Source organism: Cydia amplana, chromosome 13, assembly GCF_948474715.1.
Source record: "Cydia amplana chromosome 13, ilCydAmpl1.1, whole genome shotgun sequence".
Lineage (NCBI taxonomy): Eukaryota > Metazoa > Arthropoda > Insecta > Lepidoptera > Tortricidae > Cydia > Cydia amplana.
The window spans coordinates 12,851,585-12,877,891 of record NC_086081.1 but is presented as its reverse complement, the minus strand read 5'-3'; the positions used below and the strand labels follow the sequence as shown (position 1 = coordinate 12,877,891).

The window sequence follows — 26,307 nt, the reverse complement described above, 5'->3', positions numbered from 1 at the left end:
CTTTGTAAGGGCGATTCTCAGAGATGACGTTCGGTGCCTGACTTCGGTGCCGAATTTTATTTTCTACTTATTTGATACACGACTTCATTTCCTAAAATCTAGCCTTAATATAAAAAATATTGGTAGTGGAGGCCTCCATTAGAACCTTATAGTTTTTTTGATATTTGAGATTTAAAAAACACCGAAATCATGTGCCAAATCAATTAGCCTCACCGAATTCAAAAATGCTTACACAGAAATCACACTTTAATTTTATATCTAAATTATATTATAATCTATTCATATTTTTCATTATTATTTGATGATAAGTGATGTAGCGAGGCTAATGATATCGCATAGCTTACATAAATTTAATAGATAGTACCTTTGTTTACTCCAGATTTTAAAATAACCAAGTTGCGGCTTATGAAACAACATCTCTAGAAGATATCCCACACTAATTGACTATCCTCATACAATAGGGCGAAGTAAGTATGGTCCCGAAACGAGTTCCAGACATATCGACCACAAATTCGCACATACTTAAGTGCCATGAAGAAGAAAATGTTTGTTTCACACAATCCAACGGCACACTCATCAAAAAGAAACTTATGTTACCTACACCCGATAAACAAGATACTTTTGAGTGGTGTTCAATGCTCAAAAATATTTAATGCACTTATAAAACAATGTAAACAATACGGAAAACAAGTATTATTCTAGACCTTAAAATATGTAGTATTTTTGAATGACAGAGTTTTAAAGCGTGTATTCCCTCAATTTAAAACTATCTGAAGTTGTTGACTAATGCTTAAAGATCTAAAATCACCTATTCATTATGATCTCCTGCACCCTCAAACACTTGAGCTAAATTGTAACTCCGATATTTAGACATAAATACATCAGACATTGAGGATTGTTAAAACATTGGCTATGTTGAATTTCTGTTCATGGCTATGCTATGGCTATATTTATCAGTAGGTACGTTCAGTGCCTTTGAAGCGATCTCGACATTAGAAGGTCACTTTACTTTTAATCCCTTGTTTTGTGGGTGCACCTTGCATAGTATGTAAATACACAAGTTATTTTAAACGAAGTGGGATCTAATTAACTACATTTATTTAAATTTGCTCAAGTTCAAGGTATCGTGGTGTAGGAGGGCCTCAAGTGATACAGAGGACAAGTTCACATAATATACTCCATTGGTTTGAAGAGAAATCAAGACAAAAGCGGATAGAGAGAAAGAGATATTGGGTCTACGATTTTCAACATACGTCTTGTGAAAAAAAAAACTACTCATTGTAAACTAGTGATTTTGTTTACCTATACTATGACTTAATTTACGTACAAGCATAGTTTTACGTTTATCAAACGTATCTTGTACTTTTTAGGTGTGATAAGTTGGAAAATAAAGTACAACAAACTAGTTTACAAAGCAGAATTTGAATTCGGTGATCACTTTCTTGATGTCGGTGGTCAAAAAATCCACTGAAACCAAGGAAATCAATACCAGTGATGTCAAAATTAATCGCTTTTTAGCAATTACAGAAATAGTATGAATGATACAGAGGAGATGTAATAATGATGGGTTTAAGTACTTTTGAGGCTTTCTTAATCACTTGCATAACGATAAGGACACTAAAACTGTGGGAGAAAATTGCACCACCGATCTCAAAAAAACATAGAACCAAACCCACCGAATGACAGAGAAACATTTAAAAAACTACCTTAGTATACTGTGACTGCACCTCTACTTTATTCAACGGTTAAGGCACAACTAAAGCATACTTTGTTTGAGCCACTGAGTTCCTGGTCTACAACTTTGTAAGAGTACCGACATGGTTTGTAAATTACACCGAAATCAGTCAGTAGCCCGGGACACATCGTAAATTTGGTTTTATTCAATGTGTTGAGCTAACACATTATTTTGATATAAAGAATATGATCAGTTAACTAATACCTTATGCGTGAATACCGATAATAACTCCGATATAATGCCCCATCTTGAGTAATAATTTTTTGTTTCAAAAAATCTGGGCGCGGGACACGCCCACCGAACATCATTTTTCGCATTTAGATATTTTTTTCATGTATTATATAAATAATAAATAATTAGTTTGATAGTGTCCCAGACAGAATATATGCTGAAGATCATGCCTGAATTAATTCAGATTTATTGAACAGTAAATTCAATAACTTTTTGCCCCGGACACGTAAAAATGGCCCTTCTGAGAAATGCCCTCAATAAAGCGATAATTAACTATGGATTAGATACAATATTATATTATAATATGTATGTACAAAACTTAAGAAACTAAAACCCGTTCTGAAACATGCCGGGTCCAAAGGTCCCCATCACACTTGCAGCGTTACCCCGCTGTATGGTGATGGAGACCTGTTGTTGGACAAGCCATGACTCAGAACGGGGGTCATTCCCCTTCTCCCTGAGGCCCTTGCTACTCTCGGAAGAGCTCGCGTGCCTCCCGACCCCAGGGCCCGGCTGTCTCGACGGCTATTAACTATTAAAATCGGTTCACAAGTTGTTGAAGTTCGGAGGCAACAAACAGACTTTCAAATCTAATTGAAAACCTTTTAAATTTAGAAGTCGATTAAAATGCTCAGTAGAAACCCTATCAAGATTAACCTTAAAACCTGCGTCGCTTGCGCAATAAGCTAGAGCCAGTTACATTAAAAACTGTGACTGGCGTGCTTAGAACATCGCAGTGTCAAGTTCAAATAATTTAAGAGAAACTAGGATGGAAATTAAGTAATGCTTTTATACTTATGGGCTGGCGGAAAGTTATTAATATTCCGAAAATTTCCACAGGGATTAAAGTTTTCCATATCCAGACCTATCGCTGATATAGAAAAGCTTCGTAGGTACTCATTTATAAAGTATCTTCGCTGCCATATCTCTAAAACGCTACAACAAATTCATACAAGTGATTAAAGAAGTTAACCCTAATGCATAGTGTTGCCAAATGTTTACAAAGCATTAGACAGCTCACAGATTAATGGTTAAACAAATTCTATTTGTTCCTGTATATTATTTCAATAGTAAAACTAATAAACTTTCCGAATTATTACATAAATTTACGCATTATTTTAATTTATAAAAATTACATTTGTTTATAGACGAAATGTCGGAAAACTTGGAAAAACCTGGAAGTTGATGATTTTTAGTATGTGATTTTGGGCAGATTTTTCGGGGTTTATAATTATTTTATATTTACAAACTTTATCATAGGTATATCACAAATAGTGTACCTTTCTAATGGTAGTAAAAAAATTCATATATCTATTACTGAAAATTACTTATTTACATAAATATGATTTAGCCAATTCAACTTCTAACACTGGTTTCGCAGTGAAAATCGAAGTTATATTTTTTTTGACTATTTTTCCTACAATCGGCAAACAATTATGTGATACATATATTAATTTCGGGCAAAAAGAAAAAGTCATGCATTTAAGGGTTAACGCTAGACCGGGCCGTGCCCGGGCCGAGGCGTCCGACATGTCATTTTCTATGACGGCTGATCGGTGATCACGTGGTGCTTTCCATAGAAAACGAAGCGCAGGAATCTCCGGCCCGGCCTGGCCCGGTCTAGCGTGAGTCATTCTTAACCCGTGGAGCGCCCAGAACCAAGAATAGTATGGAATTACAATCACACGTGTCTTGGTAGGGCGCTCCACGAGTTAAAGCTTCAAGAAACGAACTGCAATTTATTTATTAAGCCCCACGCGTCCCAATTTGTAATGAAATCTAAACTGTACATTTTCTTTCCAGCACTGCAAGTATACGGCTGGATGCTATGGTCGGCAGCTCTGCTATGTGTGTGCTGCGTGTGCGCACTGTACGCGTTCAACCTGCGCTCCGCGCTTCGACATTGGCGAAGCGCGTTCTGCCATGCCGCCGTGGTGCTAGCCGTGTATCCTGTAAGTTTGCTCAAAATATATAAATATAATTTAATATAATGTCATGTCATCTAAATTCATTGTTCACTTTTTGTTTCACTTGCTTCATAGACAGGCACGTAATTGCACCTGAGTAAGGTTTTCTCCAGCCTCTCTCTCTTCTCTTTTATAAGCACGGCGCGTTGTCACGCTGTGCTGAGTCGTACTACAGAATAAATAATAGTACAGAAGATTCACTCTCTAACAAAACGCGTCTATTACGACAGATATGACAAGCGCGAGGGCGTCCCCGTTTTGTAGCGGTGCGCGGCAACTACTATGGCTAACCACCAAAATTGGTGTGCGACGAAATCGCGGAGTGAGCCACGCCTGGTCGTACTATACTTACTTTAATCTTTGGTCGTACCATACAGATGATTTTCTCTCCTTGGCCTGCAGTTCCCATAGGAACAATTTGCAATTCATTTGTTTTGACACATACAAAATAGGTATCTGACTTCCAAATCACATCACACATCGCGGCCAGCCCAGCAAGACAGTGTTGCGTTGCGTTAGGTACGTACCTATATTAATGTATTCAATTGTGCGACCTCTAGGTTGTATTGCTAAAGTTTACAGAGTTAGAATAATTCAGGATGTCAAATACACGTATGACTAAAATGTCATTCAATAGAACTTGCTAACTATGTAAACAAACCGCCATACTAAAATTGACACTAAATGTCAATTTACTAGTAACTTTTGTTTACATAGTTAGCAAGTTCTATTGAATGACACTTTACATTTTTGGACCTTACTCCTTTGAGTCCTTTGGTCGGTCAACAAATACACATAGGAAACAAACAATTTTCCTTATAAATAAGCCTATCAAAGACGGTCCTACTACCTAATTATTACCTAACCATGTTAGACAGACACACATAAAACCGGTCAGTTAATAGCAAGCACTTTTGCAATGAATCGGAGAGACTGGAGAGAGTTTCGCATATGTCCTATTAACATATCCTGTTTATATTTTACGTAATCCCGGGTATATTGGGTCTGAAGGGGCCCACAGATTACCAGTTCGCTGGACGATATCAGCCTGTCAGTTAAACGCAAAAGGTGACAGTTCCGAACAACTGACAGGCTGATATCGTCCAGCGAACTGGTAATCTGTGGGCCCCTTTAGACATCAAAGACGACTTGTGCTGTTCCCATTGCCATGGTTACGCCGAAATATTTTCAACTGATTATTATTAGTAATTACAATTACCCTTAGTGGAACCTAGTGCTACCTTACCCTACATTGTAGTGCAAGAGTGCTACGCCCATAACCTGTATTTGGGCGTAAAAGGAAACTATGACGTCTATGACTGATGAGTTATGAAGATAATATCTGTCGAAAAATCTATTACTGATAACAATTTAGGCCGTTCACTTTATATGTGTCAGCATCATGCACGGAAATAAAAGCTGTTCATAATATTCAAACATTTAAACTTGTTCCACGCGTGTTTTGCACATTTTGTTTATTAAAGACAGTACATTTCTAAAACTATTAAATTGTACAACGGGACTTAATCGCGTATGTAAGTTTTATGATTTACCTCCGACGTTTCGAGGACGGCGTTGTCCCCGTGGTCTCGGAGAAGACTGGCTCAAGTTGACATCAGCATTCAGCATCTTCTAACCGCGCGAGTTTTTCGAACTACCCGCACTTGGTCTTGTTTATCAACTTGAACGTTCTGCGCACTAGGGACTAGGGTCGGGACGAGGGTTTCAAGATCTCATCCACATGGAATCTAGTCATTAGTAAATGTAAACGTAAACGAATATCGACAGTCGATAAATCGAATATCGTTAGTGTTGTGTGTCGACAGAGTGACATCCCTAGTGCGCAAAACGTTCAAGTTGATAAACAAGACCAAGTGCGGGTAGTTCGAAAAACTCGCGCGGTTAGAAGATGCTGATGTCAACTTGAGCCAGTCTTCTCCGAGACCACGGGGACAACGCCGTCCTCGAAACGTCGGAGGTAAATCTTAAAACTTACATACGCGATTAAGTCCCGTTGTACAATTTATAATGTGTAAAAATCGTGAAAGTTTAAATCAGTGTTATTTCTAACACTATTGAGGTTACATCCAATTCCTTCGATCGATTAAATACCGCAATGTAATGGAACTCGTATGCGAATTCGCACCGTCTAAGCACGTCTAAGTGAGCCCTAAGGAGCTTACAGTCTTACATACACATTGATGCGTATAATATTACCAATATTACCATTACCACAGACATGATGTACGCACATATATTCTCAAACGATTTCCTGTATGGCGTGCCTAGGGGTTAACCTTTAAATGCCAGGAACGTTTATAAGTTTTATGACGTATAAGTACGTTAAGTCAGTAGGAAATTAGCTAGTGTGTACCAATGATGTTGGCGTGTGTGTGATGTGTTTAGATATTATTAATTCTTAAAGTAGGTACCATCCATAGGCGGTATTTGATCCGCCTAAGTAGACGATTCACAAGTAACTACCTACTTAGTTTATTAATTTCAATTTCAACATATTTATTTTAATTATCTTATTTTTTCACAAGACAAGAAGAGGTATAATATTTTTTGAAACTATGAACAGTCAAGTGTAAAAATATGAATGCACTCATCTTCCTCAAAAATATGACCCATATAGCTCTTAGGCATGTCGGCGAACTATAGGACATATTTACGAGTAAGTTGTTGCATCCGTATTTTTACACTTGACTGAACATTACAATCTTTTAAAATCTTAGGTCTTTTAGTAGGTGTTGCCAATTGAGTTGATGCCAGGTAATGAACCTAGTTTGCCAAAAAATCTGCTAAGCGTCGGTGAATCACAACCTTTCCTAACATTACGCAAAACCTTGCTGTTTTAACCAAATCTAATAAACGGTTATCAACGGTTTGTTAGACCTGATATAAGTTTATGAATAATGCCATTACACTTTACCTCTCTTTACAATCAAAGTTGCACCTTTATGGCCTTTGCAGTAAGGTTTACGATCAGTTAACAGTGTGAATAGTTCATTTACCGTATCCTATATGGGTTTGTGTTAGTGAAAGAAGTTGACTCCGACATCATTTGGGCTAGGATTGCTAAAAGTACTTGCCGCAATAAGTACGTTGCGAAGTTAATCAGCTTTAAAGCCAAGATTCTAGGAAAATCTTAGGTAATCTTTGTTTGCGGTTGGAAATTGCTTCGTAATATCAGAGACCGGTGAATAAAGACTGTCAAATTACATAGATGAGAAATTACTTTGTTATATCAGAATAGAATAATATTTATTCAGGCAACACATCATTATTACATTACAAAAATCCATTAAGTAACAACAACAAGACAAAAAAAAGTGGAGGTGAAGAATACAAAACAAACAGATAAGGATGTAAGGCTGAAATGGTCTTCACTCAGCAATGCAGTTGTAGGTAGTCTGTGCGAAAAGAGAAGAGTCGTGGAATGTATGGGGCCCAATACATTCCACGACTTTTCTCTTTCCGCACAGACTATATCAGACATGTGGTCGTCGACGCAGTTGAGTTTATACGTCATTTATAAAATTAGGCACGTATTCTAAATCGCTATACTTGTACAAAGTTCCTTATGAATATGATTTATAGAGGTCTCAGTCCCATATACCGACTTTGACCTCTCTGCTTGGCAGAGTGGCTATGATGTCTAGAATATCAGCAGTTTATTATGGCTATACCTCTATTTTGACGTATACGATCAATCCACTAGGAAACTTTAAAAACGGAATACTTGATATTAAACTTTCGTGAAACATATTTTCAAACTGTTTATACCTACTCGTGCGTTGCAGTCGCCGCGAGCACTCGAGTCTGAGGAAGGACCCCCGAAGGACCCGAAACATGTCGCCAATAGCGACTAAAAATTCAAGTGAGTGAAACCGTTGTCGTATAAACAGTTTGAACGGAATACTTGCACCAAATTTCCGAATTCTACTAAAATTCTCTCAGTAGAGTAGTACGGTCTGTTCTATGCAACTATATAATGACTGTATCATAGTTCTCCGTATAATATTGCACCATAATATGGAATAGTTATCATAGGTCAATGACTGCAATGTTTTAGAAGGCTATATTGTCAAATCCTGGTCAAATCACCTACAAACATCGCCACTATTAACTGACTATTACTGAACCTTACTACGACGGAATTAGGTCTATGGTTAGTTTAGAGTACAAAGGGTACAAATGAGTTTTAGATCGATAAGTACATTATCTATACTCTACTCTTAAAATTAAAACCAAAGGGACAAAGCCGATTGAAGGCTGTATATTTACATTAATATAAGACTATTTTACGGGTGAGTTCTTTTTTTTTAGCATTAGAAATAAGGTAAACAATCTTGATGTGTCATTTAATTAAAAAACACATTCTAAAAATAAGTTACGGCAAATATGTATGTAACAATTATGAATCTAATACGATCATTTATATTCTTCTGCTTCCATAAGTAATAGCTACTGATTTTTAAAAAGCGTTTTTCAATTAAAAGACATGTCAGGATCGCTTACCTTCTTTCAAGTTCTTTCTAATGCTAAAAAAACGAAGTATAGGGCTGGCTCATTCATAGGCCAAAGAATAGGCATAGCTATTCAGCGTGGGAATGTAGCCAGCCTTATTGGGCACCCTTCCGCAGGGGACAGATCTGGGGGACCTAAGATAGGTCGGCATCAAGTTTTATTTATTTATTTTATTAGTTTTTATTTATTTAGTTTATACTTAATTTTAATCTATATATATAAATGCAAGTGTCCTGACTGACTGACTGACTGACTGACTGACTGACTGATTCATCAACGCAGAGCCGAAACTACAAAAGCTAGAAAGTTGAAATTTGCACACTAGGTTGCATTTATAAAGTGTACAAGAGATAAGAAGCGATTTTGAAAAATTCAACCCCTAAGGGGGTTAAAAAGGGGATGAAAGGTTGTATGGGGTACATGTTTTATTTTAAGCTAGGAATTTAAAACTTTGTTAAAATGTATTATATTAAAAAACAAGAAAACTTATTTCAGCGTTTTCGAAAATTCATCCCCCAAGGTGGTGAAAAAGGGGTTGAAAGTTTGTATGGAGATCAAATATTTTTGTGAGTGTGTGACTTTAAACTTTGTATATGGGTATATTATTATAAGACAGGAAAAGTAATTTCAGCGTTTTTGAAAATTCATCCCCTAACGGGGTTAAAAAGGGGTTGAAAGTTTGAATCTATTACAAATGCTTTGAAACTTCTTAGAAAGGCATAATAGCCGATTACAAAAAAAAGTAATTGCGAAGTTTTAGAAAATTCAACCCCTAAGGGGGTAAAAAAGGGGATGAAACTTTGTTTTGGGGTGCAAATTTTATTTTAAGCTAGGACCTTGAAACTTTGCAAAAAGGTATTAAATTAAAAAACAAGAAAACTAATTTCAGCGTTTTTAAAAATTCATCCCCCGAGGTGGTGAAAAAGGGGTTGAAAGTTTGTACGGAGATCAAATATTATTGAGAGTGCGGGACTTGAGTCTTTGTATAAAGCCATATTATTAAAACTCAAGAAAAGTAATTTCAGCGTTTTTAAAATTTCACCCCTTAAAAGGGTTAAAAAGGGGATGAAAGGTTGTATGGGGTTCAAGATTTAGTTTAAGCTAGGAATTTGAAACGTTGTAAAAATGTATTGTATTAAAAAATAAGAAAACTAATTTCAGCGTTTTCGAAAATTCATCCCCCAAGGTGGTGAAAAAGGGGTTGAAAGTTTGTATGGAGTTCAAATATTTTTGTGAGTGTGTGACTTTTAACTTTGTATATGGGTATATTATTATAAGACAGGAAAAGTAATTTCAGCGTTTTTGAATATTCATCCCCTAACAGGGCTAAAAAGGGGTTGAAAGTTTGAATCCATTACAAATGCTTTGAAACTTCTTAGAAAGGCATAATAGCCGATTACAAAAAAAAGTAATTGCGACGTTTTAGAAAATTCAACCCTTTGGGGTTAAAAAGGGTATGAAACTTTGTCTTGGGGTGCAAATTTTATTTTAAGCTAGGACCTTTAAACTTTGCAAAAAGGTATTAAATTAAAAAAAAAAAGAAAACTAATTTCAGCGTTTTTAAAAATTCATCCCCCGAGGTGGGGAAAAAGGGGTTGAAAGTTTGTACGGAGATCAAATATTATTGAGAGTGCGGGACTTGAGTCTTTGTATAAAGCCATATTTATTAAAACTTAAGAAAAGTAATTTCAGCGTTTTTAAAAATTTATCCCTTAAAAGGATTAAAAAGGGGATGAAAAGTTGTATGGGGTTCAAGATTTATTTTAAGCTAAGAATTTGAAACTCTGTAAAAATGTATTATATTAAAAAATAAGAAAACAAATTTCAGCGTTTTCGAAAATTCATCCCCCAAGGTGGTGAAAAAGGGGTTGAAAGTTTGTATGGAGATCAAATATTTTTGTGAGTGTGTGACTCTAAACTTTGTATATGGGTATATTATAATAAGACAGGAAAAGTAATTTCAGCGTTTTTGAAAATTCATCCCCTAACAGGGTTAAAAAGGGGTTGAAAGTTTGAATCCATTACAAATGCTTTGAAATTTCTTAGAAAGGCATAATAGCCGATTACAAAAAAAAGTAATTGCGAAGTTTTAGGAAATTCAACCCCTAAGGGGGTAAAAAAGGGGATGAAACTTTGTCTTGGGATGCAAATTTTATTTTAAGCTAAGACCTTGAAACTTCGCAAAAAGGTATTAAATTAAAAAACAACAAAACAAATTTCAGTGTTTTTAAAAATTCATCCCCCGAGTTGGTGAAAAAGGGGTTGAAAGTTTGTACGGAGATCAAATATTTTTTAGATTGCGGGACTTGAATCTTCGTATAAAGCCATATTATTAATTCTCAAGAAAAGTAATTTCAGCGTTTTCAATAATTCATCCCTTAAAAGGGTTAAAAAGGGGTTGAAAGATTGTATAGGGTTTACATTTTATTTTAACCTACGAATTTGTAACTTCGTAAAAAGTTATTTCATTAAAAGAGAAGAAAACTATTGTTAGCGTTTTTCAAAATTCAACATTTAAGGTGGTGAAAAATGGGTTGAAAATTTGTATGGAGGTCAATATTTTTTGTAAGTACGGGACTTGAATCTTTGTATAATGACATATTATTAGAATCCGAGATAAGTAAATTCAGCGTTTTTAAAAATTCATACCCTATAAGGGTCCAAAAGGGGTTGAAAATTTGTCTTGGGGTGCAAATTTTATTTTAAGCTAAGACCTTGAAACTTCGCAAAAAGGTATTTTATTAAAAAACAAAAAAACTTATTCAGCGTTTTTAAAAATTCATCCCCCGAGGAGGTGAAAAAGGGGTTGAAAGTTTGTATGGAGATCAAATATTTTTGAGAGTGCGAGACTTAAATCTTTGTATAAAGCCATAGTATTAGAACACAAGAAAACTTATTTCAGCGTTTTTAATCATTCATCCCATAACAGGGTTAAAAAGGGGTTGAAAGATTGTATATGTTATAATTTTATTTAAAGCTAGGAACTTGAAGCTTCGTAAAAAGGTATTTTATTAAGAGAAAAGAAAACTAATTTCAGAGTTTTTGATAATTCATCCCCAAAGGTGGTGAAGGGGGTCGAAAATTTGTATGGAACCCAAATATTTATCGGAGTGCGGGACTTGAATCGTTGTATAAAGGCATATTATTACAATACAAGAAAAGTTATTTCAGCATTTTAAAAAATTCATCCCCTAAAAGTTTTAACAGGGGTTGAGAGTTGGTAGAGGGTTCAAATTTTATTTAAAGCTAGGAACTTCAAACTTCGTAAATAGGTAGTTAGGTAGTAGGTTTTATTAAATAGTGGACTTGAAAATCTTCTGGGGGTTGAGAGAGATTATATCGAGATTATCAAGAACAATTTTATTCAGTTAGGGGCTTGAAACTTCGTAGCCAGATTGTGAAAGACAAATCTCATACGTTGTATAATAATTAACAAATGATTAACCGTCCCTACTGCTATCTTTTACTGCATAATGTTCTAAGCTAATGTAGAATTTATAACCACCAATATACAAATCCACGCGTACGAAGTCGCGGGCAACAGCTAGTAATCTATATATATAAATGCAAGTGTCCTGACTGACTGACTGACTGACTGATTCATCAACGCAGAGCCGAAACTACAAAAGCTAGAAAGTTGAAATTTGCACACTAGGTTGCATTTGTAAAGTGTACAAGAGATAAGAAGCGATTTTGAAAAATTCAACCCCTAAGGGGGTTAAAAAGGGGATGAAAGGTTGTATGTGGTTCAAGATTTATTTTAAGCTATGAATTTGAAACTTTGTAAAAATATATTATATTAAAAAATAAGAAAACTAATTTCAGCGTTTTCGAAAATTCATCCCCCAAGGTGGTGAAAAAGGGGTTGAAAGTTTGTATGGAGATCAAATATTTTTGTGAGTGTGTGACTTTAAACTTTGTATATGGGTATATTATTACAAGACAGGAAAAGTAATTTCAGCGTTTTTGAAAATTCATCCCCTAACAGGGTTAAAAAGGGGTTGAAAGTTTGAATCCATTACAAATGCTTTGAAACTTCTTAGAAAGGCATAATAGCCGATTACAAAAAAAGTAATTGCGACGTTTTAGGAAATTCAACCCCTAAGGGGGTGAAAAAGGGGATGAAACTTTGTCTTGGGGTGCAAATTTTATTTTAAGCTAGGACCTTGAAACTTTGCAAAAAGGTATTAAATTAAAAAACAAGAAAACTAATTTCAGCGTTTTTAAAAATTTATCCCCCGACGTGGTGAAAAAGGGGTTGAAAGTTTGTACGGAGATCAAATATTATTGAGAGTGCGGGACTTGAGTCTTTGTATAAAGCCATAATATTAAAACTCAAGAAAAGTAATTTCAGCGTTTTTAAAAATTCATCCCTTAAAAGGGTTAAAAAGGGGATGAAAGGTTGTATGGGGTTCAAGATTTATTTTAAGCTAGGAATTTGAAACTCTATTAAAATGTATTATATTGAAAAATAAGAAAACTAATTTCAGCGTTTTCGAAAATTCATCCCCCAAGGTGGTGAAAAAGGGGTTGAAAGTTTCTATGGAGATCAAATATTTTTGTGAGTGTGTGACTTTAAACTTTGTATATGGGTATATTATTATAAGACAGGAAAAGTAATTTCAGCGTTTTTAAAAATTCATCCCCTAACAGGGTTAAAAAGGGGTTGAAAGTTTGAATCCATTACAAATGCTTTGAAACTTTTTAGAAAGGCATAATAGCCGATTGCAAAAAAAAAGGAATTGCGACGTTTTAGGAAATGCAACTCCTAAGGGGGTAAAAAAGGGGATGAAACTTTGTCTTGGGGTGCAAATTTTATTGTAAGCTAAGACCTTGAAACTTCGCAAAAAGGTATTAAATTAAAAAACAACAAAACAAATTTCAGTGTTTTTAAAAATTTATCCCCCGAGTTGGTGAAAAAGGGGTTGAAAGTTTGTACGGAGATCAAATATTTTTTAGATTGCGGGACTTGAATCTTTGTATAAAGCCATATTATTAATTCTAAAGAAAAGTAATTTCAGCGTTTTTAAAAGTTCATCCCTTAAAAGGGTTAAAAAGGGGTTGAAAGATTGTATAGGGTTTATATTTTATTTTAACCTACGAATTTGTAACTTCGTAAAAAGTTATTTCATTAAAAGAGAAGAAAACTATTGTTAGCGTTTTTCAAAATTCAACATTTAAGGTGGTGAAAAAGGGGTTGAAAATTTGTATGGAGGTCAATATTTTTTGTAAGTACGGGACTTGAATCTTTGTATAATGACATATTATTAGAATACGAGAAAAGTAATTTCAGCGTTTTTAAAAATTAATACCCTATAAGGGTCCAAAAGGGGTTGAAAGTTTGTATAGGGTTCAAATTTTATTTAAAGCTAGGAACTTCGTAAAAAGGTATTTTATTAAAAAACAAAAAAACCTATTCAGCGTTTTTAAAAATTCATCCCCCGAGGAGGTGAAAAAGGGGTTGAAAGTTTGTATGGAGATCAAATATTTTTGAGAGTGCGAGACTTAAATCTTTGTATAAAGCCATAGTATTAGAACACAAGAAAACTTATTTCAGCGTTTTTAAAAATTCATCCCATAACAGGGTTAAAAAGGGGTTGAAAGATTGTATAGGTTATAATTTTATTTAAAGCTAGGAACTTGAAGCTTCGTAAAAAGGTATTTTATTAAGAGAAAAGAAAACTAATTTCAGAGTTTTTGATAATTCATCCCCCAAGGTGGTGAAGGGGGTCGAAAATTTGTATGGAACCCAAATATTTATCGGAGTGCGGGACTTGAATCGTTGTATAAAGGCATATTATTACAAATAATACAAGAAAAGTAATTTCAGCGTTTTTAAAAATTCATCCCCTAAAAGTTTAAACAGGGGTTGAGAGTTGGTAGAGGGTTCAAATTTTATTTAAAGCTAGGAACTTCAAACTTCGTAAATAGGTAGTTAGGTAGTAGGTTTTATTAAATAGTGGACTTGAAAATCTTCTGGGGGTTGAGAGAGATTATATCGAGATTATCGAGAACAATTTTATTCAGTTAGGGGCTTGAAACTTCGTAGCCAGGTTGTGAAAGACAAATCTAATAAGCTAATGTAGAATTTATAACCACCAATATACAAATCCACGCGTACGAAGTCGCGGGCAACAGCTAGTAGTTTATAAGTTTTCTTAATAAAGAAGTATATTACATCAAGTAAGTAGTCAACCTTGACTCGAATGCGCTTGACCAAAACCTCCGTGGGATTTGCCACATTCACTATTGTTTGGACACGGACGCCAATAATTATTACTCATGTAGGTATTATTACTGCTTTTTTAATTAGGATTATTAGGTAATTAGGATTTTATATTGTGGTTATAAGACTTATAAGTAATTACCTACATACATTTATAAAATATATGATACCTAATCTATACATATAATAAAGCTGAAGAGGGTCGAAAGTCTGTACATGGAAGATATTCGAAAAAAAGTTGGTTGGGGATACTTAGAATCGATAACAGAACACGTTCCAACAGTTTTTAGAATTTTTGTCTGTTTGTCTGTTTATCTGTTTATCTGTTTGTCTGTTTATCTGTTTATTTGACCGCGCATCACGTGAAAACGGCTGAACGGATTTTGATGCAAACTTTACTAATCTGTCAAGAAAATCCCTGGCCCTATTTTAGGCTAGAAAAATTCAACCCCTAAAAGGGGGGGGTGGCCACTACACTCAATTAAGTTATGTTTGCACCTGAATCTTATGGCGCTAACTTAAGAAAGTGGTGCAAACTTTTTTTTTGTGTATGTACTTTGTAAAAAAAACAAAAATTTTCTTAGTTAATGTCAAACGTCTTTTCAAATACATATTAAATCACATTTATAGACGGGTCTATCGCAGGTCCATTGACAATAATTAACATTATGTGAAGTGGGTGGTTTGAAAATATGATGTCTACCCCAAACTTTTTCATACACTTTTCGTCGGGTAGTTGCACAAATCTCTGTTTTGACATTTTGTTGGGACATCAGTTAGCCGCGACCACGACCAGTGAAACCTGTGTCGAAACGTCGGTAAATAACGGTAATAAAATACATTTCGAGATAGGCCCGTCTATATATAAATGTGAGTTAATATGTGTTCAAAACGCGAAAGTTTTTAAATTTTAAATAGGTATTATGTCTTTGTAAGTGTCAAACAATTTGGGACTTGCATTTTAAACGCGTCACCATACCTTTCCGAAAAAAAACAATTTTCTCGCGAAATTCTCGCAACGTATTGAGGTTACAAGGTAGCACGGTCTCAGGAATCTGAGGAAGAATCGGAGACGTTCACGCAGTGCGAAGAACGGTTGACCGCTCAGCGGATTCGCACGACAGACGTGCTCGACGGTAAGTACTGTGGTGTATCAGCGGGTACTGGAGAGAGTCGTACGTCTATACTTACCTACACATGCGCGGATATTGGCAGAAATCAAAAGTGAACAGGCAGTATATACCTAAATCCATTAACACTGTCTTGGATGAAGGCAACGCCACAACAGACCCTCTGGAGTTCCTAAACTCATTGAGTGCTTCAGGACTCCCAGCACACACATTAACCTACATTAATACTATTGTTCTGTGTTTAAGCACTGACAACCTGGACGCTTCGGGCCTTCCGCCCTACGCGGAGCTCGGCCTTCGGCCTTCGCACTTAGACACTTATACTATTGTTCTGTAATTAAGCACTGACATCCAGGACGCTTCGGGCCTTCGGCCCTACGCGGAGCTCGGCCTTCGGCTTTCGCATTAGATATCCACACCAAAATTCAACCATTGCGGCTGTGTCCCTGACATAATAGCCTCTCTCAATTTTTTCTATCAAAAAAATTCGCGCTCGCTACGCTCGCGTTTTTAACTTTTAAGGTTAAGCCTACTTTGATAAAGGTGGCATTCTGGGCACCCTACTGAGTGACTACTACTACGACTTAAGCATTGACATTCTGGACGCTTCGGGCCTTCGACTCTACATGAAGCTCGGCCTTCGGCCTTCGAATTTAGACACTTATACTATTGTTCTGTGTTTAAGCACTGACATCCTGGACGCTTCGGGCCTACGGCTTTCGCATTTAGACACTGATGCCATTGTTCTGTGATTAAGCACTGACATCCTGGACGCTTCGGGCCTTCGGCCCTACATGGAACTCGGCCTTCCAGATATCCACACCAAAATTTCACGTAAACCACTGCGGCTATATCCCTGACATAGCCTCTCTTCTTTCAAATCCTATTCTATCAAAAAAAAATTCGCGCTCGCTTCGCTCGCGTTTTTAATACGATTTTAAAGGTTAAGCCTCATTTGATAAAGGTGGCATTCTGATGGGCACCCTACTGAGCGACTACTACTACGACTTAAGCATTGACATCCTGGACGCTTCGAGCCTTCGGCCCTACGCGGAGCTCGGCCTTCGGCCTTCGCATTTAGACACTGATACCATTGTTCTGTGATTAAGCACTGACATCCTGGACGCTTCGGGCCTTCGACCCTACACGAAGCTCGGCCTTCGGCCTTCGTATTTAGACACTTATACTATTGTTCTGTGCTTAAGCACTGACAGCCTGGACGCTTCGGGCCTTCGGCCCTACATGGAGCTCGGCCTTCGGCTTTTGCATTATTTAGATATCCACACCAACGTTTCACGTAAACCATTGCGGCTGTGTCCCTGACATAGCATCTCTCAATTTTTTTTCTATCAAAAAAATTTCGCGCTCGCTACGCTCGCGTTTTTAATACGATTTTAAGGGTTACGCCGTACTTTAATAAAGATGGCATTCTGGGCACCCTACCAAGCGACTACGACTTAGGCCAATTTTTTTTAATTTAAGTGTTATTTAATAAATAACACTTAAATTAAAAAGTTATAATTCAACATTTTTTTACACTGTTAAAAGTAATCCCCGGTACATTCATATATGTAGATATTTGATATCTATAATATTCTCCTTTCCTCTAATCTTACTTCTAACTAATATAATATTAGACCTAAATTCGAAAGTTTGTTAGGAAGTATGGATTTCTATGTGTATAATTCTTAATTTATCATGCTCAGAATGATTTGACTGGAGGGCAGAATTGGATGATATTTGCCATGGACATGATTTGGATAGGTACAGTCAAGGACGTAAAAATACAAAAGTAGTACTGTATTGTCCGTTATACACCTACTACTCTGTGTCATTTAAATCACGTCTAATATTGGAATAAGGGCGAAAAAAACTATTGGTTTTGGAGTGTAGTTTTGTTTAGTGGTACCTACCTAATTGTAAAATATTTTATCTGGACTTCAGTCCGCTAATCGTATCCATCTGTCAACTTTACTTCAAGTTCCGCCTCCAGGGGAGAGAAAGAGAAATTAGAGATCAATTAGCTTACTGACACAGACCGAATTCCACGCGGGCGGAGCCGCGGGCACAGCTAGTAGGTAAATATAGGTCAATATCAAACTTTTGAACTGGATTTGACACGACCTTGACGACCATCTTGTGGTGATTGGCGTGTATTAGATGCACGACTTTCACTTCATTTCGCATCATGCACTAGTCAGAGTGAACTATCTCCAAGGTCGTATCAAAACCCGTAACAAGTTGTTACATCTGAATCGGGCTCCTGCTGTGCTTCCTTGCATAAATTTAATTCTGGCTTAGCATAGCTTTTTAAAGCTGAAAATACACGGAGATATTGGTAAGATCATTGACGTATATAGGTATATCTCGGGACTGGCCTTACGGGCAATATGGGGCCAGTACAGCGGTGTGTGTGTTATACTTATGGGGCCAGTACAGCGGTGTGACAACACTACAACGCGATTGGTTGATGAGTTCGCATCACGCGCGCGATTGGTCGCATCTAGTTGCGTTAGATGGCGTTAGACTGCACGATTGACTCGAATTCGTGAGTGACACCGCTGAACAAGTACCATTTTAAGTGCCCGTAAGGCTGAGATATATACGTCAATGGATAAGATAAGCAGGAAGGAACAGTAACTAAGTTTTTGGCAAAAATTTAATTTTTGGTACACGCTTTTATCGCTGACTGTACTTTTCTTACGACAGACAACTAATACTCATCGAGACAATTCTAAAAACCCCTAACACAAATAGGTTGCGTTGTTTCATCACAGAGTTCCTATGGCCACCTCCTGTCTCCATCATCAGATCAGCTCGATAGTACCATAATATTGCATTGTCACCCGACTTACATGTGCATGCAAAATTTCAGCTCAATCGGAAACCGGGAAGTGGATCAAATGTAACTTGCAAGATTCCATTACAATTTAGTTACATACAGGTCGAGTTCCTATGGCCACCTCCTGTCTCCATCATCAGATCAGCTCGATGGTACCATAATATTGCATTGTCACCCGACTTACATGTGTATGCAAAATTTCAGCTCAATCGGAAACCGGGAAGTGGATCAAATTTAACTTGCAAGATTCCATTACATGTTAGTTACATACAGGTCGACCTAATAAAAGCATGTTAAAAACAGGAATTCACGATCCTGTAAAAACAGCAATGCAACGTCGCAACTGCTAACATGTTAACCTCTTACAGGTGGTATCGCTGTCAGCATTCTTCGCGCTAGTGGTACCACGGGCGCAGCTACTGTCAGAGGCGCTGTCACAAGAGGCTGTGATGCTGGGGCTGTACCAATTCTACTGCCTCGTGGTCGCCGAATGCGGCGGTCCTGAGCTGATAGTCAGGTAACTTTTTAAATATGGCCTCTGTTTTTCAATTAAGGCGGCAATGTGGAGCTCAGATGATCACCAATTAAAGATAATTTAAAGGTGGTATCCGTGGTATCGCTGTGGCATTTTTTGCGCTATGGTACCACGCGCGCAGCTACTGTGATGATGAGAGATAGAAACAATGTCACAGAAGGCTGTCATGCGGTAGCCCGGAGCTGATAGTCAGGTAACCTATTAAATAAGGTCTCTGAGTTTTATTTGCAGACGTGGTAATGCGTCACTGTCTATTCGTGTGTTAGGTATTGTCCGCATTAAAGTATTATGGAGGTAATATTTATATTTACATTGGATGTATGTATTTAACGGATGCCAACAGTCGGATTTTCATTACGGTTACCATTCGGACATAAAGTTATGATGTTCCAATTACTTATGAGGTAAGTCTAGTTATCAATTAGTTAGTTAGAATCAGTCGATTCCAATCCTAGATACTTACTCGTCTGTGACTTATGTTTCATCACCTATTAACCCTATTAACGACTTACTTAACAAGGTGCATAATTGCCAATCATCACTTGCGCTCAATTGATGCTACCTAATCATTATCAAGATGAGGTTTGTAAGTTAAAAAGGTCCTAGTATTTGATAATTAGAAAGTACTTGGTAAATCTACTAGAATAAATAATGGTGTAACTTGTGTTGTCATTTGTCGGCAGACGATCTGAAGGCGCACAGCTCGAGACGCGAGTGCTGCCATGCTGCTTTTGGCCTTGTTGCGTCATCCCTCGGCCAAAACTGCAACCGTAAGTGCTATTTTACTGTTTATATGATAAACACACACATTAGAACAGCTTTCTCTTCTGATGTTGAAGGTTAAGGATAATGGAGCCTTAATTATTTCGGGTTGTATCTTATTAAAACGGTTTCTCCGTAGGCCGTAGCCTGGCCGTAGTAGTTTGGATAACCACATTAATGCACGAACGAAAACATTCACCAGGCTTGGTACCGACTTGAAAACGTAGTTGTCAGTATATATGTAGTCATTGGGTACTTATCGAATGTAATAATAAGCTTTTATTTTAACCGAAGACCGTTTTGTCAAAAGTACTTATTCTTGACACATAAAAGGAGCGAACTACCTACACAAGCGCCCGCTCCAACCCATAATACTTAAACAAAAGTTTGTTTAAAGTTTAAATCATTCATTTATTGCACAAAAGAAAACCTTACAGTACAAAAGGCGGTCTTAGTGCTATAAGGCATTCTCTACCAGTCAACCTAAAGCAAAGCAGAGAGATTGTGGATAATATCCTTTGACAGCTTTCCTCTTGATTGTCTTGAACCTTAGAGTCAGACCTTGGGCCGTTGGGCCGTAACTTTATATAATAATTTTCTCACATGCTACCGCGAAATGTGGACACAGCTACTTACTAGTAATCTTGACACGTGTACACACTGTGCCGTGCCTTTATCATCAATCTACTAACTTCTAATAACTTCATTACGGACTTGCTTGCTATCCCCTGAGCAATCACTTTTACAAGCCAAGTGCCTTGGAGACAAATTGGCACTCAAACTAATTGTCACTTTTATCGTAGGAACTTACATTGTGTACTTAATGATGATAATGGTTTTCGACACAAAAATACCATCATGCTTAATTTATAACATGGTGATATAAGTCATATAAGTAAACAAATAATGCTTGTGGCTGATGGTTTACGTTAACTGATGATTCCAGGAAGTATGTAAATGGATAGCTCTTTACTTTCGTAGTCAATTATAACAAGCCTTCAGTCAGGGTCAAAGATAATTATGGGTGCGGTTCGTCCTTTACCTTAACATTGTAATTGGTGTACACTGGGGAAAATCACAACATTGCCGTCATAATGTCATTAACTTTGTCGGTTAAAGGGCTCTATAGACCTTGCAACAAATTGTCTTTAAAAAAGATTCCGAAATGATACTTGAACGAAGATGGGAGCTTTTGGACTAATAGTTGAGTGGTGTTAAGATAACCTTGTTAGGTAATCATAAAATATTCTAAAATAGTAATATTTACGTTTCAGGAAGCATTTCAGATGGCTACAGTACCTGCTGCTGCAAGTACCGATCATACAGGGCCTGATCTACATAACCATACTGATATTCCGCTCTGAGGACCTCGTAAGCATCTTTATACTTTACGTAATTTAGGAAAAAGGATCCAACGCACAAAAATATGTCAATGATAAACTTTGAAGTTAGCGACAAAAAGACCCGTAGGTATAATGGAGTCAAAGTAAGTATCCACAACTGTGTTGCAAATTGCCGTCATAAAATATTACAAAATTGTGTGTGCCTCATTTGTGCACCGATTAACCGTACCTACTTAATAATATGCTGAATTTACGGTTAGCCTTAATCCTGACAACATAGTAGTAACCCAATATGAAGGCCACATTATACGCATTACTAGTGTTGGTTACGGCAATGCGCGAGTTTTCCACTCGAGCGAACCACACGGTTTTGTAATGTTGTGATTGCGAATTCTGCGATGCGGTCGCTCACGTAATGTTTTCCTGATTTGTTTCGAACAATTAATGGAAAGTGGAAATGTATTAAAAAACGTTATTAGCGTAATATAGCGCAAATTATGTAGGTAGTTGATCATAACTCAACATTTTAGTAGGTACTTTAATTGTTTCCCAATTCCCGTTTAGTTTGTCAAAATCAGAGTTCTAAGGTTGGACCATCTTAAGCAGAAACAAATTCGCAGAGCTGCTGGACCATCCCAGGAGTCAAGACACATCTTTGATCGATGCGGCAAGAAATGCCGATCGGCCATTGGTCTATAATTCAGCGGTCGGCAACCTTTTAGTATCCAAGGGCCACTTAGTAGTTAACGAAGTTGATGCGGGCCGCACATTGTTAATATTTATGACTTTATCAGACATTGTTCGTTTGTCAATATTACATACAAAATAGCCAGGGAGGCTCGCGGGCCGCAATTTAAGTGACAGGTTCACGGGCCGCATGCGGCCCGCGGGCCGCAGGTTGCCGACCGCTGGTCTATATAGTCATCGCAGTCGATGTAGGCCGTAGGCTCTAGACTAGCTCCTCAAAATAACTCTTTAGTCAACTATCATCTGCAAAGATGCTTTGGCCAATGATGATGACCTCTAACAATATGTATTGTTGTTGTTGTTGGAGGTGTTGTTGTTGTGGTATATTACCGCAGTTTTATTTCAAAGGTAATTGTTTGCATTTCAGAGCATCTACCTGAAGAACTACATGTACTTCCAACCGCTGGTAGCAGCCTCCATCCTCACCGGTATTTGGGGCATCATGATGTGCCTGCGGGCTGCTGAAGCTACTGGCGGTAGACCGAGGCCCCGCTTCTTGGCTCTACAGTTCGTGCTCATCATTGTGAAGGTATTATCTTACTCTGTATATATCTTAGTCTAAACCATTAATAAACCTTATTGCTACGACATAAGGTCTGAGGTTGAGAGCGTTTTTACCGAGCCGATACTTCACTGTATCGACTTTTAGGCTCGTATCTTCAGAAGCCCTTACGGCCTAGCCACGATATTGCGCGACCGGCGTTGGCAACCATAGATGGGAACGAAAGGTCCGATCGCTGTGTCTCGCTCCAACATTTGATTGCCGCCGCCGCTAGTCGCGCAATGTCGTGGCCGAGCCGTTACAGAGGCGATAACTGACTAATGATATATCTGGAGAAGCAAAAACCATAGTGTTCATTGTTAATTACCTAATTATATTTATTTATTTAGGTTCAGTGCGGACTCGCGAAGATCATCCCCACGACAGCACACCTCCCTTGCCTACTGGCGTTGAACCCAGTTGTGGTTTCTGATCGTAAGTTTAATTATGTGAAATTATGTGTATAGGTATAGTTACTCGTCCTCTCTTGTGACAACTACATTAGGATGGTGAGGTGACCATAAACAATTGCTTTCCATGCGCTTCAGTTTTTTTAGAACAAAGTGCTTAAAACTACATTTAGGCTCTCTTGTCTGTGTCGCTCCAGACGGGTTTAATACTGTTTATAGCACATGATTGGCGCGACAGTATCTCGCGGCGAGATAGACTACCCGTCCCTTTTTCATTAACATAGTTAGAAAAATACGGGTAGTCTATCTCCCCGCGAGATACTGTCGCGCCAATCATGTGCTTGGGGTGCAGTGCCCATTGCCCATTGCTACGATTGCCTATTAAAGATCCTAGAATTGATTGTCCAGACAATGCCTTGTGAATATGATTTGTCCAGAGATACAAAGAGGCTTGACATATAGGTACCTACCTGATGCATATAGAAAAATAGAGTATTTAGACATTTGAAAATTTTGAAATCACTACTATACAGGGTTCCGAAATCACAAAAATTTTTTGGCCGTTTCACACATTTTGGTCGAGTGGATGATGTCGACGTTTTCTATGGGAAGGCCGAAGGCCAAATTTTGGGATTTCAGGGTTGGTCCCATAGAAAAAGTTGTTCAGTATGACCTACCTAATCACCTCGCACAATATGGCTAACGGTCCAAATATAACCCTGTATAGACTTGATACTCAGACCGATACGTGCATTAATTTCTCTAAATTATTTTTTATTTCAGTAATCCACAACACAATCACGATATTGGAAATGCTGCTACTCTCTATCTGGGCGTGGAGACTGTATAAGGTGCCGCCAGGCAAGATCTTAGAGAAGGAGAATATTATTACCACCGAATAATTCCACTCCTAATGTTAAAACTTTTCCAGTTAGTTACATTATAAGAAGAGGTCTACTTGACCGCTTAATCCTAAGAAGTAAGCTTTTGTTTGTGAAATGGCAAAAAAAATGGCGTCTAGCATTCCAACTCTGGGGCCTTACCATGATGTCCTTATTGCGATTCTGTTTAGGACCTAAACTGAATCGCTAAAGGACGGAGCCGGAGCTATATAAGTAGCATAGCTCCGTCCTTTAGCGATTCAGTTTAGGTCCTAAACAGAATCACAATAAGGACATCATGGTAAGTCTGAACCAAAGGTTTCGTGATAAATCTCCAACTAACTGTCCAAAGTCGGCTGTCTTCAATTTCAGCATTGAACGAATTTTAGGCCTTCGGGTTAGAGAAAACTAGGCATTCTTGAGGATTAGACTTCAAGAGAGCGAGCGACTTAACTGAAAGTTCAAAAGTCTCACGAAGACCTCTAACTCTGATGAAGGATAAGTCACCTTACGCAATAATTTGCGCGACTAAAACTACCGAAGTGTATCTACAGGCGCCAGTAGGCTACGGTAATAGTTTACCTTCAGACGGGAAATCATATGCTTATTCGCAAAAACGAAAATCGATATTAAATTTCTTTATCTGCCTCTCTATCGCTCTTGCATAAATTGTAGAAATCTGGACATTGGCTGGTATAAATAATACAAAATTTTGTTGAATAATTTATAGCCTAACAATTTATTGAGTAATGTGAGCCATCCTTCAATTAGTATTTCCATAAGAACACTAGTGTTAAGTTAATTCGGAAACTAGATCTGAGTTAGTTAAGTTTCTAGGTCAGTTCTAATGGCCATACAAATTCGAAAAGGTAGTGGTTAATACATAGTTTTTATTTATCGTAGACGTAGAACGACTGAACAATTTTATGACTCTGATAATGTACCTATATTTGTAGCATTTTTATTACATTTGTAGGTGTTTAAATGGCAAAAATTTAAGAGTTTACTTCGTATCCGTGTGTTTATCTCAAATCTATAAATCGGTGTATTTTACTATTTTGTAAATAAAGTAGGTATTCAATTGCTGTTGGTGACAAAGATACTCAAGTACTTAATAGTGTTAATTAAAGTAACATACCTATACTATATAATGTACAGTTTTTGGTGCTAGGGCGTTATACTGCCTGTTGGTTTCGTTAAAATCATCAAATCTTTTTTCCGCTCTTTTACGCTGATCAAGTGATCAGCTCATCGGTAGATCAAATATATTAGAAGGTACTGGGTTGTGTTGGTGGTCACAATTCAGCTTAAATTCTATGTTAAAAAAGCACGAAAAAATATTTTATACCTATCTTACCTTATTGGTGGAGTTGCTTTTCTCAGTTCGTTTCGCAAGATATAAAATTGCAGTTCTAAAATGTTTTTATGCACATTAATCATTAGCGTATTTCGTAAAAAAAACTTCGTCTGTGAGTTCATTTTGTGTTCTATGTACCTGATTACGATTAGAATGTGTACGGATTTAAAGTACAGTCACCAGTAAATTTTCCGCTTCGACGTGCAAGATGTTATTTGCAGTGACTGTTAATAAGGAATTTTGCGATAAATAAACACTTTACTTCACAACAATCGTTTTTATTTCTACCCATAAATTACATTATAATTTTGTACACGTGGATTTATAGCTAGCTAAGCGGCTGTAACTTTTGCAATAGAATCAATCATGTATAAATTACAGAAGTCTAAATTTTTTTAAATATAATTTTAGCTAATCTGATAATCTCTGGTCCCTTCAGTCATATCTAGACATTGACAGTGTATACATATTTGATTCCTCTATACCGTAAAACGGGGTGAGTAGGTTTCGCGGGGAGAGGTGGGTTATGAATGGGAAGAGAAGGTTTGAGAGGGGGGTGAGAAGGGATTTTAAGGCTACTGCTACAAAAATAATGTATTCTAATTTAAAATGGAGCTATAGTAATACTCATAATAAAAAAAAATCGATCCAACGATCTTCCAAAATCACCTTTGTATGAAAACCCCTCTCACCCCAAATACGAGGCACTACGGGGTGAGGTGGGTTTTCCTCTTTATCGTCAAAGTTATGAAATGGAACTACCCAAAATAAAATAAAAACTAAAATACAAACGTCCGGAACACTTATTATATACACCATTCAGTTTTCTTAGGTAAAAATAAAATGTTATCGAGGTTTGAATTTCAGTTTTGACCCTACTCACCCCATTTTACGGTAGCTATTATTTTTGATTAATTACCTATATTTCATTATATTTTTTGCGATAAATCTAATTCTGATTTTAATGTTGTGAAAAGCATAAATGACTGTACGATTGTGATGAACTGTGGCACATTTGTCCACCGTTTATCAAGAATTACATATTATATGTTCAATTTAGTTATTTC

At 37.0% G+C, this 26,307-nt stretch overlaps 1 protein-coding gene across 1 annotated transcript in view; it reads left to right on the top strand.

The window, feature by feature from the left end:
- Positions 1–23,904, top strand: part of LOC134653722 (organic solute transporter alpha-like protein 2) — a 30,116-nt gene extending 6,212 nt beyond the window's left edge. Inside the window, exons 2-8 of the mRNA XM_063509117.1 lie at positions 3,770–3,918; positions 19,033–19,181; positions 19,883–19,969; positions 21,236–21,332; positions 22,419–22,580; positions 22,943–23,027; positions 23,786–23,904. Coding sequence (XP_063365187.1) covers positions 3,770–3,918; positions 19,033–19,181; positions 19,883–19,969; positions 21,236–21,332; positions 22,419–22,580; positions 22,943–23,027; positions 23,786–23,904 — 848 coding nt within the window. The remainder of the gene's footprint in view (positions 1–3,769; positions 3,919–19,032; positions 19,182–19,882; positions 19,970–21,235; positions 21,333–22,418; positions 22,581–22,942; positions 23,028–23,785) is intronic.
- Positions 23,905–26,307: the final 2,403 nt, after the last annotated feature.